A 17,225-nucleotide genomic window follows, 5' to 3' on the forward strand; every position below is an offset into this window, starting at 1 on the left:
GAAAAGGGTGAGAGGAAGAGAGCAAATGGAGAGGGGGAGGAGAAAGAGGGACAAAGAGAAGAAAAGGAAGAAGAGGAGGAGAAAGACAATGAGGAGGGGAAGGGAGGGAGGATTAAAGCAAAGGATAAAGCAAATGGAGTAAAATGTTAATATTTGGGGAATTTGGGTGAAGGGTATTGTGTACTAAAGATCTTGGCCTTGTCCAAAGCCCTTGGCTTTTTAGAGGCAATCTATGTCATACCTGAAAAAAAGTGTCTTTGTTTAGGGTAGGAGCTGGCTACACTAACAAAGACCAACCATGTGATTTAAAATGGGAGGTTTGAGTCATGTGGTACCATCCATCTGGTGCAATCATGCAGGCAATCCAACAATCATGCTTACATATTGAAGTCACAATAAAAATTCTGGACACTAAAGTTTGAGTGAGCTTGTTAGATTGGCAATACTCTGTGCATACTCATGCCAGGATAGAAACGTGTCCTGAGGACAACAGAAGCTTTGCGTTTAGAACCCTCATAGACTTTGCCCCATGCATCTCTTCCTTTGGCTGGTTGTAATTTGTACCCTTTCCCCAGAATAAACTATAACTGTGAATATAATAGGTTTCAGTGAGTTCTGGGAGTTTTTCTAGCATATTTTTGAACCTGACGGTATCTGGGGAACCCTCCTCCCTTTCCCTCCCCCCTTTCCCTTCCTCCAAACCTGCAGTTACTGTCAGACGTCTTCACTTTTCTTGTAATAATTTTTCATAATTAAAATTAATATAAGTTAATTTCAATTTGACATAACTGAAATTATATCAATAAAAATTTAAAAGAAAAAAGAGGTAGAAAAAAAAAATTTGTACTCAACACAGAAAAAATAATTTTCTTTCTGCATAATCTCTTGAATTTCATTGCTCTAGTTATCTAAATTCTTAAGCTCTTGTAAAAGAAATGATTCTCCAGAGCTTGTGAGTTCCTTCTAACCAGAGGTGTTCCCTGCCATTAACAGCACCAATGCATAGAAAACACGGAATTTAGTTAGAATGATTTAGTTAACTAACAACCTTTAATTTCTCACGGAATAGCGAAAAGTGAAGCACGTGAAAGGGTTTTAAAATCTTGTTTTCCTTTTGAATAACAGTACTAAGTATAAGGTAGTCCTTTCCTCAGCGAGTCATCTCATAACCTCTCTGCTCAGCTCTCAGTGGAATTGCTCTTTCAATCATACCTCCTTCAGAATTGGTTCTTATAAATTCCAAACTATCATTCCTCAAAAAACCTTTCCATAAGAACACGTGGCCAAATAAAGAGATGTTACACATTCTTGATTCAACAGAAATATTTACACGCAGTGAAATAGAGAACGAATTTTTGGTTGTGTTGCTATATTTAAAACAGTATGTTGTCTAAATAACTGAAGTATATTTCAGAAATCCAAAACTGTCCTGGGAAACTAAAACAGTCAAAAAGTACAAGATCACAAATAATTAAAACTATAATAAAAATTAATATTTATTTGTATAATTTACTACTTGTATACCCATAATAAAAGTTAGAATTTTTGTTTTGCTAACAAGAATGACAGCAAATATGATCTATTTTAAACAGCTATTATTTCCTCATATTTTTCCATTATTATTTTAAATATACCTTGGCATTTATTTTCAAGGCAAAGAAATATAGACATAAACCAGTGAAACACACTTCATGATAAGCACAAATAAGAAAATCTGAGATAGCTGTAATTCCAAAATTCTTTTAGAGATAAAGAGAATAGCCTGGCCATATTATTAAAAATCAATTTAAGAATGTATTTGATTTATGGAAGGCTTATACAAGCATAACTTGAACACACTTAAAAAGCAAAATAAAGACGAAAACAAACTTGTTTCTATGACCCTTCCAAAGAGACTTATTCAAATACAAGTTTAAATAATGAGCTGGTTAAAAAAAAATAAAGAAAATAATTTTTAGATGGAAAAGTTCACAAAAATGGTACTAATCAATCATCAAATGTAATTTTTTTCCCCTGAAACACAGCAATTTTAGATTGCTGTTCTTTCCGCCTCCTGCTTGCTTCCCATGAAGGATGAAGAGGCAGCTGTGACTGTTGTTTTGTATTTTGAAGTCCTCTTTGTGTACTCTTATTAAACTGATTCTTGATCTGAGGCTCATGTTGCTGAAAACCTGGGAGGAGAAAGAAAAAAAACAAACTATATACCTAAATAGCATACAAGGGAAATACACTTCATCTTCTGAAATCAGTATTTAAGAAAGAAATTTAGTCTTACTTAAATAGAATACCTCACAATTTAAAATTTACGTCCAACAGGGAACAGTGTGAAGTTGAAATGTACGTGAGACGGCAATTATGGGACACATGCTTTCTAATCCTTGTAAACAGATGTTTTATTGTGTGCCTCCTAATATATGCTACGCTGTCTTACTTACATTGACATTAAGAAAGGCAAAACAACCCAGACAACATGGAAGGCCAAAAAAAAAAAACGCATCTTGTATTTTCAAAGGAATATCATTAGCTGATGACATCTATGAGTGGAGCAGACGTAGCCAGAAAATTCACGTTTTACCAAGACATTGGATCTGACAATGTGGATGGGACAGATTTATTTTTAAAGAGCTATTAACTGATTCCATTCCTTTTTGTTATTGATTGCAAGGTAAATTACTTGTAATGTGTAAGTTGTGATTACAAGGTAAATTACTAAATCTATTCAAATATAAGACAAAGTGCTTTTTAATCATACAGTTACCCACCAGATAGGAGGGTGGCAACTTGCATTTTAGTCCCTACCAGCCTCTTACAGCATGAGGAACCTCAATTGCCTTATTGTGAACAAACTACTATTTGGGGGTGGCATACCAGTCTGAAAAGACATGAATCAATGCATATTTACAGAATTAGAAAGAACAAGGGAGGCAAAAAATTTAATATAGATTTATTAATCAGTCCTAGGGGTGGATAATTTCTCTACTGCAAGTTAGACATCATAGTCAAAAGCCTTTTAAAGATCTCCTTAAAAACCAAATATCATAATGTTAAACAAGTGCACGCAGTTTGGGATAACATTTCCAAAACATCACTGTACACAGATTCAAAATGTCCTGTATTTTGTACAAATCACATGTGCCCTACAAAGCTGTTATAATACTCAGCATGGCTCTAGTAATGAAGGATGAGGAGTTTAAACGGTAAGTGACACTGTTTCATGAAAATTGAGATTTAAATAAGGCTGTATTTCTAAATGAACATGTTTTATATAATTAAGCAAAGTAAACTTGTATCATCAATAAATTGATAAATGAAATATATAAATATATAAGCTGAGCAAAACCAAACAAAAACCTTTTTACTTGGTTAAGTTTACAGTTATCCTATGTTTATGAATATATGGTAAATGAGGCAGATGGTCACGTGTTTGCCAAATCTAGTTTTCTTTTACTGCTAGGTGCAGAATCAGAATGTATTTCTCATCTTGCTACTGTTAGATGAGGCCATGTAACTGAGTTACAGAAAATGGAATGTGAAAAAAAGGTGTGACCATACAAACCTCACATTCAGTCCTCTAGTCTCTCTCTTTCCTAACGAGCAAAGAGAAACAGACCTCCTAGAGGCATAAGATGGAAGGGGACTGCAAGGAGCAGACATACTGTGATGAATGAGAAATACATCACCGAATTTTGGTAGTTATTTGTTACAGCAGATAGTCTACTATGAATAATACTGAAGTGGTACTCTGAAGGCCATTAAATTTGGCATTGGCGGGGCCGGCCGAGTGGTTAAGTTCGCACATTTCGCTTCAGTGGCCCAGGGTTTTGCCAGTTCAGATCGTGGGCGCAGACTTGGCACTGCTCATCAGGCCATGCTGAGGTGGTGTCCCACATGCCACAAACAGAAGGATCCGCAACTAAAAACATACGACTATGTACCAGGGGGCTTTGGGGAGAAAAAGGAAAAATAAAAAAATCTTTAAAAAAAAAAAAATTTTGGCATTGGCTTAGCAGTTTAGTGGCAGGTGGTAAGGAAATGAATATCTGAGGCTGAAAAGTGAGCAATCCTATGTGCTACAGAAACAGGTCAAACTGCTGCCAGTGAAAACTTGGGAAGCAGGCTGCACACCTCTGGAGTCTGCAGCATCAGGTTAAGTGATTGGAAAGAATAAAAAGATTAGTGTACTGATAGGTCTTTGGCAATGTACTACAAAAAAGAGAAGAGTTTAGGGAAAAATCGGCCAGCGCATGGGCAGAAGCTAAAGGGAAGAGAGAGTCCAGATATTTGGGAACCTAAGACTTAGAAAGCCTTTGGATTCCAAACAGTAAGAGATAAGACTGAGACAGATTTTAAGCAGTAAAGGCCCACAGAATTCAGCCCTGGAGCAGAGGAAAGAGTAAAGGTATGGCGTTCTCAACCAAACCCGAGAGTTTCAATGCAGCAGACACTGAATGACAGTGGGGGTGGGAAAAAAACCCATGTAAGGGCTTCTTACATAAAATAAACATAAATAAGACAATTGTGAGAACCAGCTCTAGGAAAGACGTTTTGGTGTGGTAACAAGCTCATGGATGAACTGAGTGAAAACAAAGAGGTCAGAAATCCACTAAGCTTTGGAGGGAATTATATTGTGAAGGGAATCACAAGACTGGGCTGGAAAAAAACCTCTGACTGTTAAGACTTTAAACCATCCTCAGGACCATATAGGTTTATCAGTCACTTGGGGCAATCCCCAAGGAGATCGTACTAAATGTATGCTTCAGATGTGGCCAAGGCACAAAGACCCCCCCAGAGGACAGTCAGGGACCACGGAGAAGAACAATGGGTAAGGAAGTTCCTTTCAGATCCTTCACAATTTTCGCTCAGACATGTTGTGTGCCTCCTATTTTCCCCTTAACTGACTGAGAGTTTTTACTGTGGGTACCTCGTCCCCGCTCTGCCACTAAATACTCGGTATGAGTTGGAGGCAGGCAGTTTGTCTTTTTAGTGCATAAGCCCAAACTCTGAGTAATCACATCCATCAGATCTGATGGAAAGCACTGCATTGTCACTCTGTGATCCTGGGCTTTCAGCTGGATGCAGTGACTGGATGTGACTTTGGGTTGGCTTCCTTGGGAAGGAGGTAAGTGTGTTCTATGTGTGGGAGGAAAAGTGAAATAGGCATCTGGTGACCGACAGGATGGTCAGTGGCAGATGGTTATGTGTTCAAGAAATTCCACTTTCTTTTTCCTTCTAGCCACAGTTAGGCTGCATTTCTTAGCTCTTCTGTGGCTAGATAACATCATGTAATTGAATTCTGGCTAATGAAATGTGATTCAGAACTGATTCCTGCTACTTTCAGGCCTGGCCCACGAACACCTCTTGCAAAATTCTCCATGTACTCTATTTCCTTCTGTTGGTCAAATGGAGAATACTTGGGAACTGGAGGAAGGAGTCAAAAGATGGTAGGAGCCCGATCCTTGAAGGACTGTGAAACATAGGCCCTCGGCCGATTCACAGTGAACTGTGATATGAGTCAGAAATACATTTTTATTATTTTAAGTCAGTGAGAGTATGGGATTATATACAGAGGTGAGCCTACCCAAATATATTAAACTTAATTTGTTACAAATTAATCTGAAAATACTTTTACTACTAACCCAGAAAGTAACATACTTGTTTTGTTACTTAATGTTTAACGGCATGGCATTGACTAAGATAAAACTTACATAATTTACTTAAAGAATGTGTTGATTTAGTTCAAGATAAATTAAATAGACCCAGTATTTCCTGATAAGTTTTGTCTATATCTTTCCCACTGGCAGGACATACGGGAAAAAAAAATTATACTGATAAAAGCTGCTCTGTTTCCATTTCCTCAGTACATAATTCATTCATGCTATTAAGCAACCAGAATTTTTCATCCTTCCACTTTGGCAAAGCGTTACTCAACTGCATATGGAGATCAAGCAGTCAGTAATACGTACCTGGGGTTTTGATTTTCGGAGCCTGTTCTCTATAATTCCTAAAATAAAAACACCATTAGGACTTTTAAAAGATAAATCATCTAACCTTAAGAACGTAGTATAATAAAACTCACTCAAAAGATTATCATACTCCCTCATCCCACCAGCAATCAATAAAAAAAATTATGAAAATCCCAGGTTTTAGCTAAATCAAAGGTTTGTTAGACTCCAATACAGAAGCATGTAGGAATTTTCCTCTCACCATCCTTATAGGACTTCTGGTCATAAAATATCCTATCTTGATTCCCTTGTACCTACTCTTGAGAACTATCTAGACAAAGAATTTCAAAAGTCTTCTCACAGCTGTAATAAGTCACATACAACTCAAGTTAAGATTTATATTTTGTGGGAGAAGGAAGGGATAGTGGTGTTATTTTCAAGAGACAAAAATTGTAGCCTTTTGAGGCAGGTTTAGGAGATATAAGTAATAATTTAATTGTTTTCAAGGTTGAAAGATGGTTGTGTGTCTTTTCTATGCTCTGACTTCTTTGAAAAATTTCAACATAACATTTCTCAAATCTATTAAAAATTATCCCCGGCCTATAAATTACAGAAAAGTAATTTACTGAAGAAAATAGCTGTTAATGAAATTAGCTAACCACGATCTTTACCCTAAAATGTGAAGATATCCCCTTCCAGATTAGAATTACAAATGAAATTAAATTTATCGATTTACAGCAGAACAGCTGTGAAAAGCGGTGGTCCACAGCAGGGAATGAGACAGCAGCATCATCAAATATAAAGCAGTGTGGAGAAACTCAGTATTAGGGCAAGCAGCCTTATAGACTGCAACAAAAAGAATACAATGTTTACAATAACGGCCCTGGGTCATCAAGGAAAAAAACCACTATATTCTTTTCAGAAAGTTCTCTTTAAAGAGTGAGGTCTGTGAGACATTTCTAAAAGCTTTTCATCAAAAGCTAACTCAAAGTTTCAAAACTTTGATAACTGAAGGGATAAAGTTAAATTAGCTAGACAAATTATTTGGCTATAACATCTCATTTTCTGACACTGGATAAGTGTGGCACTACTATACGAGTATTATATTATCTCAATGTAAATGTGAAGAGGGCCAAGTCTAAACACAGGATGTATTATATAAACTAGAGTTATGTATAGGAGATAGTATGCCATTGTTAGGATGTGTAGATATTTCAAATCTCTAAAAAAAGTAAGAACTAATAACTACTTCAGAATAGAAAAATACTCTTACCTTCTAGAGCTTTTAGATCCAGATAAAGAATGGAAAAACACTGATTCAAACTTTCTGGCTTCTGTACTTGGCTTGTTTTTGTCATTTCTTATATCTTGATGAGTTTCAAGTATATCTTCTTCAGGTAACAATTTTTGGGGTTTTTTTTGTTCCTTAACTGAAGAATGACAACCACTTTCCTTCTTTCTTGTCCGTCTGACTTTCCCAATGAAGAAGTCGTCACCACTATCACTATCCTCAGACATGGAAGATTGTTTGTAAAACCTTTCTTCTGTGCTATCATCAAAATCCTCTTTCTCTTCTTCATGTAAATCTTCTCCATCACTGTCACTACCAAGTGAGCTATCAAACTCTTTCTTTTTTTCGGTTTGACTTAACGTGTTCATTTTGGGGTCAGTAGATGTCTTCTGGGGTTCAGAGGGAACGACAGAATCCTTTTCAGAAGGTTTTGATGGGGAATTTGGAATATCCACTACTTTGGGTTCATGTTTCATCTTGACTATTTTTTCTTTTGAATTATTTATTGGTTTCTTTGCCAATATTTTGGCTTCTTTCTCTTTTTGCTCACTGATAATAGTTCCTTTATGCTGTAACTTACTGGCATCATCACTTGAACACAAAGTGTCCTTGGAATGATTTTCTTCTGAAACATTCTTTGATGACTTAACTTCAGCAATATTTTGTCTTGCATCTTTAAAGGCTTTGACAGCAGCTGCAAGAGAAATAGAATATGACTTATTTTAGTATTAAAACAAATACTATAAAATACCACTGTTTCATTACAGTATTTCTAAAATTACTTGAAAATACTTAAGAGGAAAATTGGAATTTATACTAAATATGTATAATGAGTGTGAAGGTACAAAGAAATCTATTGACTTTTTACAAACTAAACTTATAAGAAATGCTCAGAGGTATCCATTTTAAATCTCTAAAATTAAAAGAAAATCTTCCTTTCACATCTTGGCATTATGAAGAATATTAAAAACTTCACTGAATACAAATAAATGAAATGGCAACTTTAATTTCTATAGGAATAATGCATTGATATGATTGTAGGATATTATAAATTGTGTTTTCAGACACAAAAATAAATATCTTCTAATCTGTTACAAAATCATATAATTCTTTCAATACATTTTATAATACACTCATAAAAACTATGTGATTAAGTGGCAACATCAAAAGTAATAATATGAATTATATCAATATTTAGAAAATCAATTGTACTCAATATCACCATAAATATATATGAATATATAACATATATATTCATATATTAAAATTAAGGAAAAAGTACAGATTTAGTTTTTCTTCAGACATCAGATACTTTCCATATTTTCAGGCACCTTCCTACATTTGGAAATACATGAAAGAGGCATTTATAATATACAAGGGAAACGAACCATTATATATTTCCTTTTTCAAAAGGAAAAAGAACCATAAAAATAAATAAATGAATAGCCATTTATTTAAAATCATACACACAAATGCATTTAAGTACATGGTTTAAAAGTCATTTAATGGGGTTGGCCCGGTGACGCAGTTGTTAAGTTCACATGTTCCACTTTGGCAGCACAGGGTTTGCTGGTTCAGATCCTGGGTGCAGACATACGCACCGCTTGGCACACCATGATGTCATAGGTGTCCCACATATAAAGTAGAGGAAGATGGGCACATGGATGTTAGCTCAGGGCCAGTCTTCCTCAGCAAAAAAGGGGAGGATTGGCAGCAGACGTTAACTCAGGGCTAATCTTCCTCAAAAAAAAAAAAAATCATTTATTTCATACCTTTTAGCACATCTATTTTTTTCTTCAGAAGAGGCTGCATTGCTAGTCTGGCAATTGCTCTTTCAGTCGCAGTAGAATCAGGCTGCAAATTGAAACAATAAACACATAGGAATAAAACCTACATGGCACCATTAAGAAGTAAATAAAATAAAATCCATAATAATTTTTAAATATCAGACTCAGGGAACAGGAATTTGTTAACATTCTTATTAGATAAGTCACTTATTAGATAAGTCCACACTAGAGATAAATCAAAATCATGCTGACAAAAATAGTACTGCCCTTGAACAATTAAATTTATTATGTAGTCAGTTTATAAATATTCTGTGGGTACTTAATATCTTTCCAGAATTGTCGTAGGCATCAGGTGTGATATTAAAACACGTGTAATATAGCTCCTGCTTTCAAAGAGCTTAAAAGATCTATTTATGAAGACTAAATTAATATGAAAGAATCAAGTAACACATCAGTACCAAGCTAGGTGATATAACTTATGACTACTGTAATGTTTGAAGTTCCATTTAATAGACACCTAGAAATTATCTAATGCTATATATTTTTATGCTGAATGTCTAATATCACTACTGTATTCTCAGAACGTTCCAGCACAGTGCATGGCTTACAGCCAACACTTTACAAACATTTGTTGATGACTGAATGGGAACAGATTATGTATAATATTTAATGTATTCATGAATTTAGAAAATTAATAATTCAGGCCAAGTGCTTTAAATATCATCTGCAGGCTGACAATGTACAAATTTTTACCTCCAGTTTAACTTGAGCTCCAGACTCATATATCCAACCACCTACTTGACATGTTAAGAGAGAATTCATTGATTTTTCTTTTTAAACCTTCTACTTTGGCCTTTCCTATCTTATTGTATGTAATTTTAATTTTTCTGACTCTTCAGGCCTAAAGCTCTAAGGATTCTTCCATCACATTTCACCTTCCTTCACATCTTGCAATAAATTCTTCAGCAAATCTTGTGGTTCCATCTGCAAAATACATCCAGAACCAGTCACTTCTCACCATTTCTACTCTTAGTATCTTTGACCACATCACCGACACCTCTCACCTAGACCAATGAGATAAGCTCTCACCTATAATAAGCTCATCACTCTCCTCTGCATCATGCTCCCCCACAACCAATTTTCCTTAGAGCAGTCACAGAGAATTTTTGAACTGTAACCAGACCATGCTATTCCCCTATCTGTTCTCCTTTAAGCTTTACTGCCTTCTGAGGCTTAGGCTATTTCACTGCAAGCTCTTCTCGACTCCCAAATATATACATGGCTCTTCATCTCGTTATATTCAGGTGTCTGCTCAAATGTTATCTGAACTAACACAATACTTTCCATCACTCTTCATTTACTTCACCTCACTTAAAATTGCATGCCAGTGCAAATATTTTCATATCTGTGAGGCAGGGACTTTGTCTTCCACACTGCTGAAGATGCCTAGAACAGTAACTGGTAATAGTTGGCATTCAATAAACATTCCATAAAATAAGTGAATAAATTTCACTAGTGTGTGGAAGTAGACCTCCAGCTTCAGATGTCTTTATTTTAAATTTACCCTTCATTGTCAATAGCCCAATATAAGGCTTTCCCCTCTCCCCCAGTAATACAAACATATGAATACCTTAGTAAGAGCAAGATGACAGCAGTTTGCAAACTATTCTGTTTGGAGGATTTATTTAGGTAAGGCCACTCATAGAATAACTCCTTTAAATTCTATCTGGTGCAAATCATGTGCCAGGACCACTTGCTGTCTAAGTACCGTGTCTACCGGGTTGAGGACTATCTCTCCTAAATTCATGTCCAACTAGAAACTCAGACTGTGACTTTATTTGGAAACAGAGTCTTTGCAGATGTAATTAACTAAAAGGAGATCACACTGGATTAGGGTGGGCCCTAAATCTATAAGGAGGACATTTAGATACAGAGGCAGAGAGACAAAGAGGGAAGAAACCTGAGGCAGAAATGTGGACTGATTCTGCCACAAGCCAAGGAAGGCCTAGGATCACCAGAAGATGGAAGTAAGAAAGGGTTCTTTCCTAGAACCTTCTGAGGAAACATAGCCCTATTGGCACCTTGATTTCAGATTTCCAGCCTCCTGAAACATGGGGGAATAAATTTCTGTTATTTTATACCACCCAATTTATGGTACTTTGTTACAGCAGCCTTACAGAAACTAAGCCTTGATTCTGACTCTTAGATGTTGTCTTTGTTCAATTTTCTCCAAGAAATGCAGTCCATTCATTAAGTACAGTGTTAGGTCAATTCTCTGCTTCTTCATTCCCTTGCAGGGTTTACTGATGCAACACAGAACTTCATACTCATTTTATTTACTTCAGAGAGATATGAGAAAATCTGGGAAGGAAGTTTGTTGCTAGTATCCTGAGTCACTCAGTGACAAGCTGGGCTGCTGAAAGTATGAGTCAAAATTGCCCATTTGAGTTTTATAGGAAGCAAATTAAAAAGCTGTAACACAGAACTTCCAATGAAGGACACGCTTTTTCAGACTGAAAAGGCTCAATACAATATATGAAAACAGAGTCACATCAGAATATTAGGGTATACAAGCTTTCAGAGAGAAAAAAACCAAACCACACACAGACACACACAAATTCGGGAATCAGAATTAGAGGTCAAAAGATAAGAGAGTAATGCTTCTAAAATTCTGAAGGAAAATGATTTCCAAACTAGAGAAGAATAAAAGTACTTTTAGACATGCAAGGTATATAAAAGTTTACATCCCTTGAACCTCCCTTGAATCTACTAGCTTCACTAAAATGAGGCAGGATACAACAATGCAACGAATGAGGAAGGCATGGGATATAAGAAACCCCAGGTAAAAGGAATCCCCAGGATGGTGACAGGAGATTTAGATTTAGATTTAGAATACCTGGTGTATTAAATATCTTGAGAGGAGAATTCAATGACTGATGAGGAGTTTGGTGTTACACTAGAGAGAAGACAGAAAACTAACAAAATTAACAATTATAAACTACAGAAAATAGAAATATTACGCAGAAAAGAAAAAGTAATAATCACTCACTGCATGACTCTATCAAAATAACATAACAACTAAATGTTCATCTCATCTAAATTTGACCCAAGTATATTAGGAGGATGGAAGGGATAAGGAGAGTAGATCTATGACACAGGGGCTGGAGAAGGAAAGATATCTAAATCCTTATAGACCAGCAGGAAGTCAAAAGCTAATCCTTAAAATGTACTAATATAAACATAGTGATGTGGGAATAAATTCCACAAGAATCAATGGAAGTTGAAAGTGGGGAAGGACTAATAGACAGCTGTCATTTTCACAAAAAGAATCTTGTAGAAGCATTTGATTCTCAAAACCAGTGGTTGGCAAACTGGCCCAGGACCAGTTCTCACTTGCTGTCTGTTTTAAAATAAAGTTTTATGAGAACATAGCCAAATTTACTTATTTACATACTATCTATGGATGCACTATGTCACAATGTCAAGCAGTTGTGACAGAGACTGTATGGCCTGCAAAGCCTACAATACTTATTATCTCGGCTTTTACAGAAAATGTGCAATTCCTGTTCCAAACTACATGCAAGTAGAATCCTTGGTGGGGTAAACTAAAAAATTAGGAAAAAAGAAAAAAATTTTTTTAGCAGGCTCATGATGTTTAAAAGTTTAATTTAAAACAAAAACACTGCCACAGCAGACTTTTATTGCGAAATCAAGGCAACAGGTTATAGCATTAAATGCACTAAATGTGCTTCTTGAATGGTGACTAATAAGAGATTGTAGCTTAGTAGAAACAATTTGGTATTCAGTGCAGAGACAATATCTTTGATCCTCAGGACTAATTCCAGAACATTTATATGTAAAAACAACCACAATGACAACAAAAACAACTAGTCCTGACAAATGTGATACCCATCCCAGGAACCTGCCCTTCCTTCAGGATACAGGGACAAGAAGATGCTCCAGCAGCAGCCGCTTATCTTTAACTACTTCTTTCAGTATATTTCCTCCCTTGTAGCTACTAAAAATTCACTTCAAAGATAATCCCCAATATATGAAGACCTGCATTTGTAAAACAGATGAATTAGAAAGTAACTGTTCACAAGTTAATTTCACATGTTTTAGATAAGAAGTTCTGGGAATCCTAAATAGATTTTGACTAAATGTATCCACGTATAACTGTTCAAAAACATACCTACTACTGTTCCCAAATCCCAGCTTTGACAACTTGCTAAAAGCTTTAATAAACTGGGTATTTGCCTTTCCAGAGCTAGCTACATCTTTCCATCTTAATTACAAAAAGGTTTTAGAAGAGCCAGTGGTAATACTTGTATACTAGTGTTGACTCTAGGTAAATATTGTTTTGTTAAGAATCATTTTATCATTGAGTTTATTTAGCAATGCTAGTTCTCTGCCCTGGAAGATATCTCAGAGTAACCTGACTTAGTGATTCGACTTAGTAAATTCTCTTAAAAAAAAAAGGGCTCTAGAATAAGATTGAAGGTGTTATTCTTATTCTGTTATGTCTTCCTTTATAATTGGGTTTTTACATTGCAACCTTTGAGGAGGACTTATCTGGGGAGAATACCAGGTTAATAAGAAGTGAGACTGATTCAAAAAAGTCTACTGGATTGCATAATCCCAGGGGTGCCACTCATATTGCAGCTGTCCATATGTAACAGCAGTAAGTTCAAAGAAGGCTTGAGTCTACAAGGTATACAGATATATAAAATTAAGCAGTTGCTAATCAGGTATGATTACTTAACAAGTTAATATGTAGAATTATGTATACCGCAGCTTTAGCTTCTATAATTATATGCAATTTGTGTTTTTAAAGAAAAACAACCATTAATGCTATCAGCAAATAAAAATTATAGTATTCTGTTGAAAGAACTTTGTTGACAGGAGTAATTACTTTTATGTAAGATATAAAATATATTCTCATCCTTAATGCCTCTTAGTTTGGCAGCCAGTATGTGATGACAATGCGGCTGATTCTGGAAATGTAACAGATGTAGACATTTAACTTCCTGTAATCACGCCACATGAGAGAACACATTATATGCCTCAGCGCAAGTTGTGAATAGCTATAAATACAAAATCTAGTTTAAACTATGAGGAAGTATCCACGTCCTCAACAGTGGCTAAGATAAATACTACTCCATAGACAGGAATACAATTCTATTTAAGAGACTATAAGAAGAAGAATGGGTTGAAAATAAATGGCTTCTTGAATTAATGTCAATCCTTTTCAAACTCTTCCAAAACAGTGAAGAGGAAGAAACATTCGTAAACCATTTTATAAGGTTAGCATTACTCTGATACCAAAGCTAGATAAGGACGCTATAAGAAAAGAACACTATAGGCCAATATCCCTGATGAAGATAGATGCAAAAATTCTAGACAAAATTCTAGCAAATTGAATTCAATAGTGCATTGAAAAGATCATACACCATGATTAAGTGGGATTTATCCCTGGGATACAAGGATGGTTCAACCACAAGCAAAATCAATAAACACAAGGCAGCATATTAATAGCATGAGGGATGAAAATCATATGATCCTCTGAATAGATGTGGAAAAAGACAAAATTCAACACCATTTCATGATAAGAGCTCTCAACAAATTGGGCATAAAAGGAACATACTCAACATAACAAAGGCCATATATGACAAACTCATAGCTAACATCATACTTAAAAGTCAGAAACAAGACAAGGGTACATTGCCCACTCTTACCGCTTTTATTCAACACGGTACTAGAAGTTCCAGCCAGAGCAATAAGGCAAGAAAAAGAAATAAAAGACATCAAATTGGAAAGGAAGAAGCAAAATGGTCTCTATTTACAGAAGACAGGATCTTATATATAGAAAACCCTAAAAACTCCACCAAAAAACTGTTAGAATGCATAAAAATTCAGTAAAGTTACCGGACATTAAACCAACATACAAAAATCAGCTGTACATCTATGCAATGACAATAATTTACCTGAAAGAGAAATAAAGAAAACAATCCTATTTACAATACCATCAAGACCAATAAAATACTTAGGAATAAACTGAACCAAGGAGGTGAAAGATCTGTACACTGAAAACTATAAGACTTTGATGAAAGAAATTGAGGGAGACACAAATAAATGGAAAGATGCGTGTTCATGGATCAGCAGAACCACTACTGTTAAAATGGCTATGGCATCCAAAGCCATCTATGGATTCAATGCAATCCCTATCAAAATTCCAATGGCATTTTTCACAGAAATAAGAAAAAAAATCCTAAAATTCAAACAGAACCACAAAGATCCTGAATAGCCAAAGCAATCTTGAGAAAGAAGAATAAAGCTGGAGGCATCATGCTCCCTGATTTCAAACTATACTACAAAGCTATGGTAATCAAAATAGTATGGTACTTGCATAAAAGCAGACACACAGGCCAACGAAATAGAATCGAGAGCCCAGAAATGAGCAAATGCACATACTGTCAACAATGTGACAAGGGAATCAAGAATACTCAATGGGGAAAAGAGAGTCTTTTCAATAAATGGTATTGGGAAAAGTGAATATTCACATGCAACAGAATAAAATTGGATCCTTATCTTACACCACGTACAAAAATTAATTTGAAATGGATGAAGAAGACTTAAATATGAGACCTGAAATTGTAAAACTACTAGAAGAAAACAGGAGAAAAAAACTACTTGACACTGGACTTGGCAATAATGTTTTGGATATGACTTTTGGGTATGACACCAACAGTAAACGCAACAAAAGCAAAAGTAAACATATGGGACCACATAAAACTAAAAAGCTTCTGCAAAGCAAAAGAAAAATAGCAACAAAATAAAAAGGCAACCTATGGAATGGGAGAAAATATTTGCAAACCACGTATCAGATAAGGGGTTAATATCCAAAATATTTAAAGAACTTATACAACTCAATTGCAAAAAACCCCAAATAACTCAACTAAAAAATAGGCAGGGGGCCAGCTCTGTGGCCGAGTGGGTAAGTTTGCATGCTCCACTTTGGCAGCCCAGGGTTTCGCTGCTTTGGATCCTGAGCAGGGACATGGCACCACTCTTCAGGCCATGATGAGGCACCGTCCCACATGCCAAAACTAGAAGGACCCACAACTAAAATATACAACTGTGTACTGGGGGAATTTGGGGAGAGAAAGCAGAAAGGAAAAAAAAAAAGATTGGCAACAGTCGTTAGCTCAGGTGCCAATCTTTAAAAAAAAAAAAATAGGCAGAGGACTTGAACAGATATTTTTCCAAAAAAGACATACAAATGGCAACTGGTACATGAAAAGAAGCTCAACATCACTAATCATCAGGGAAACGCAAATCAAAACCACAATGAGATATCACCTCACACTTGTTAGAATGGCTATCATCAAAAAGACAAGAGCTAACAAGTCTTGGTGAAGATATGGAGAAAAGGGAACCCTGGTGCACTGTTGGTGAGAATGTAAATTGGTACAGCCACTGTGGAAATCAGCATGGAAGTTTTTCAAAAAAGTAAAAACAGAGCTACCATATGACCCAGAAATCCTACTTCTGGATATATATCTGAAGGAAATGAAATTATTGTCTTGAAGAGGCAACATATTGATTGTAGTATTATTCACAATAGCCAAGACATGGAAACATTCTTGTCTGTTGAGGAATGAATGGATAAAGAAAATGTGGTGTATAAATAGATAGTGGAATATTACAGCCATGAGAAAGAAGGAAATCCTTCCATTTGTGACAACATGGATGATCTGGAAGGCATTATGATAACTAAAATCAGTCAGACAGACAAAGATAACTACTGCCTGGCATCACTTATATGTGGAAGCTAAAAAAAAGCCAAACTCATAGAAGTAGAGAGCAGAATGCTGGTTGCCAGGGACTGAGGGGTGGAGGAAATGGGGAGATGTTGGTCAAAGGGCACAAACTTCCAGTTATAAGATGAATAAGTTCTGGGAACCTAATATTCACCATGGTGACTACAGGTGATACCTTATTATATACTTGAAAGTTTCTAAGAGAGTAAATCTTAAATATTCTTACCACACACACAGAAATTATAACTATGTAAGATGATGGATGTCTTAACTAACCTTATTATGGTAATCATTTCACAATAAATACATATATCAAACTACATTGTACACCTTAAATTTATACAATGTTATATGTCAAGTATATCTCAATAAATCTAGAAACAAA

The 17,225-nt window shown here is 35.6% G+C and overlaps 1 protein-coding gene across 1 annotated transcript in view; it reads right to left on the minus strand.

Annotated features, from left to right (window-relative positions):
• Positions 1-1,471: 1,471 nt before the first annotated feature.
• The window catches only part of LOC103557831 (serum response factor-binding protein 1), a 68,609-nt gene continuing 52,855 nt past the window's right edge, over positions 1,472-17,225 (minus strand). Inside the window, exons 5-8 of the mRNA XM_008530535.2 lie at positions 9,006-9,087; positions 7,216-7,927; positions 5,964-6,001; positions 1,472-2,171 (exon numbers count right to left, since the gene is read on the minus strand). Coding sequence (XP_008528757.2) covers positions 1,987-2,171; positions 5,964-6,001; positions 7,216-7,927; positions 9,006-9,087 — 1,017 coding nt within the window. The 3' untranslated portion in view covers positions 1,472-1,986. The remainder of the gene's footprint in view (positions 2,172-5,963; positions 6,002-7,215; positions 7,928-9,005; positions 9,088-17,225) is intronic.

The sequence above is a fragment of the Equus przewalskii genome, chromosome 13 (genome assembly GCF_037783145.1).
Source record: "Equus przewalskii isolate Varuska chromosome 13, EquPr2, whole genome shotgun sequence".
NCBI lineage: Eukaryota > Metazoa > Chordata > Mammalia > Perissodactyla > Equidae > Equus > Equus przewalskii.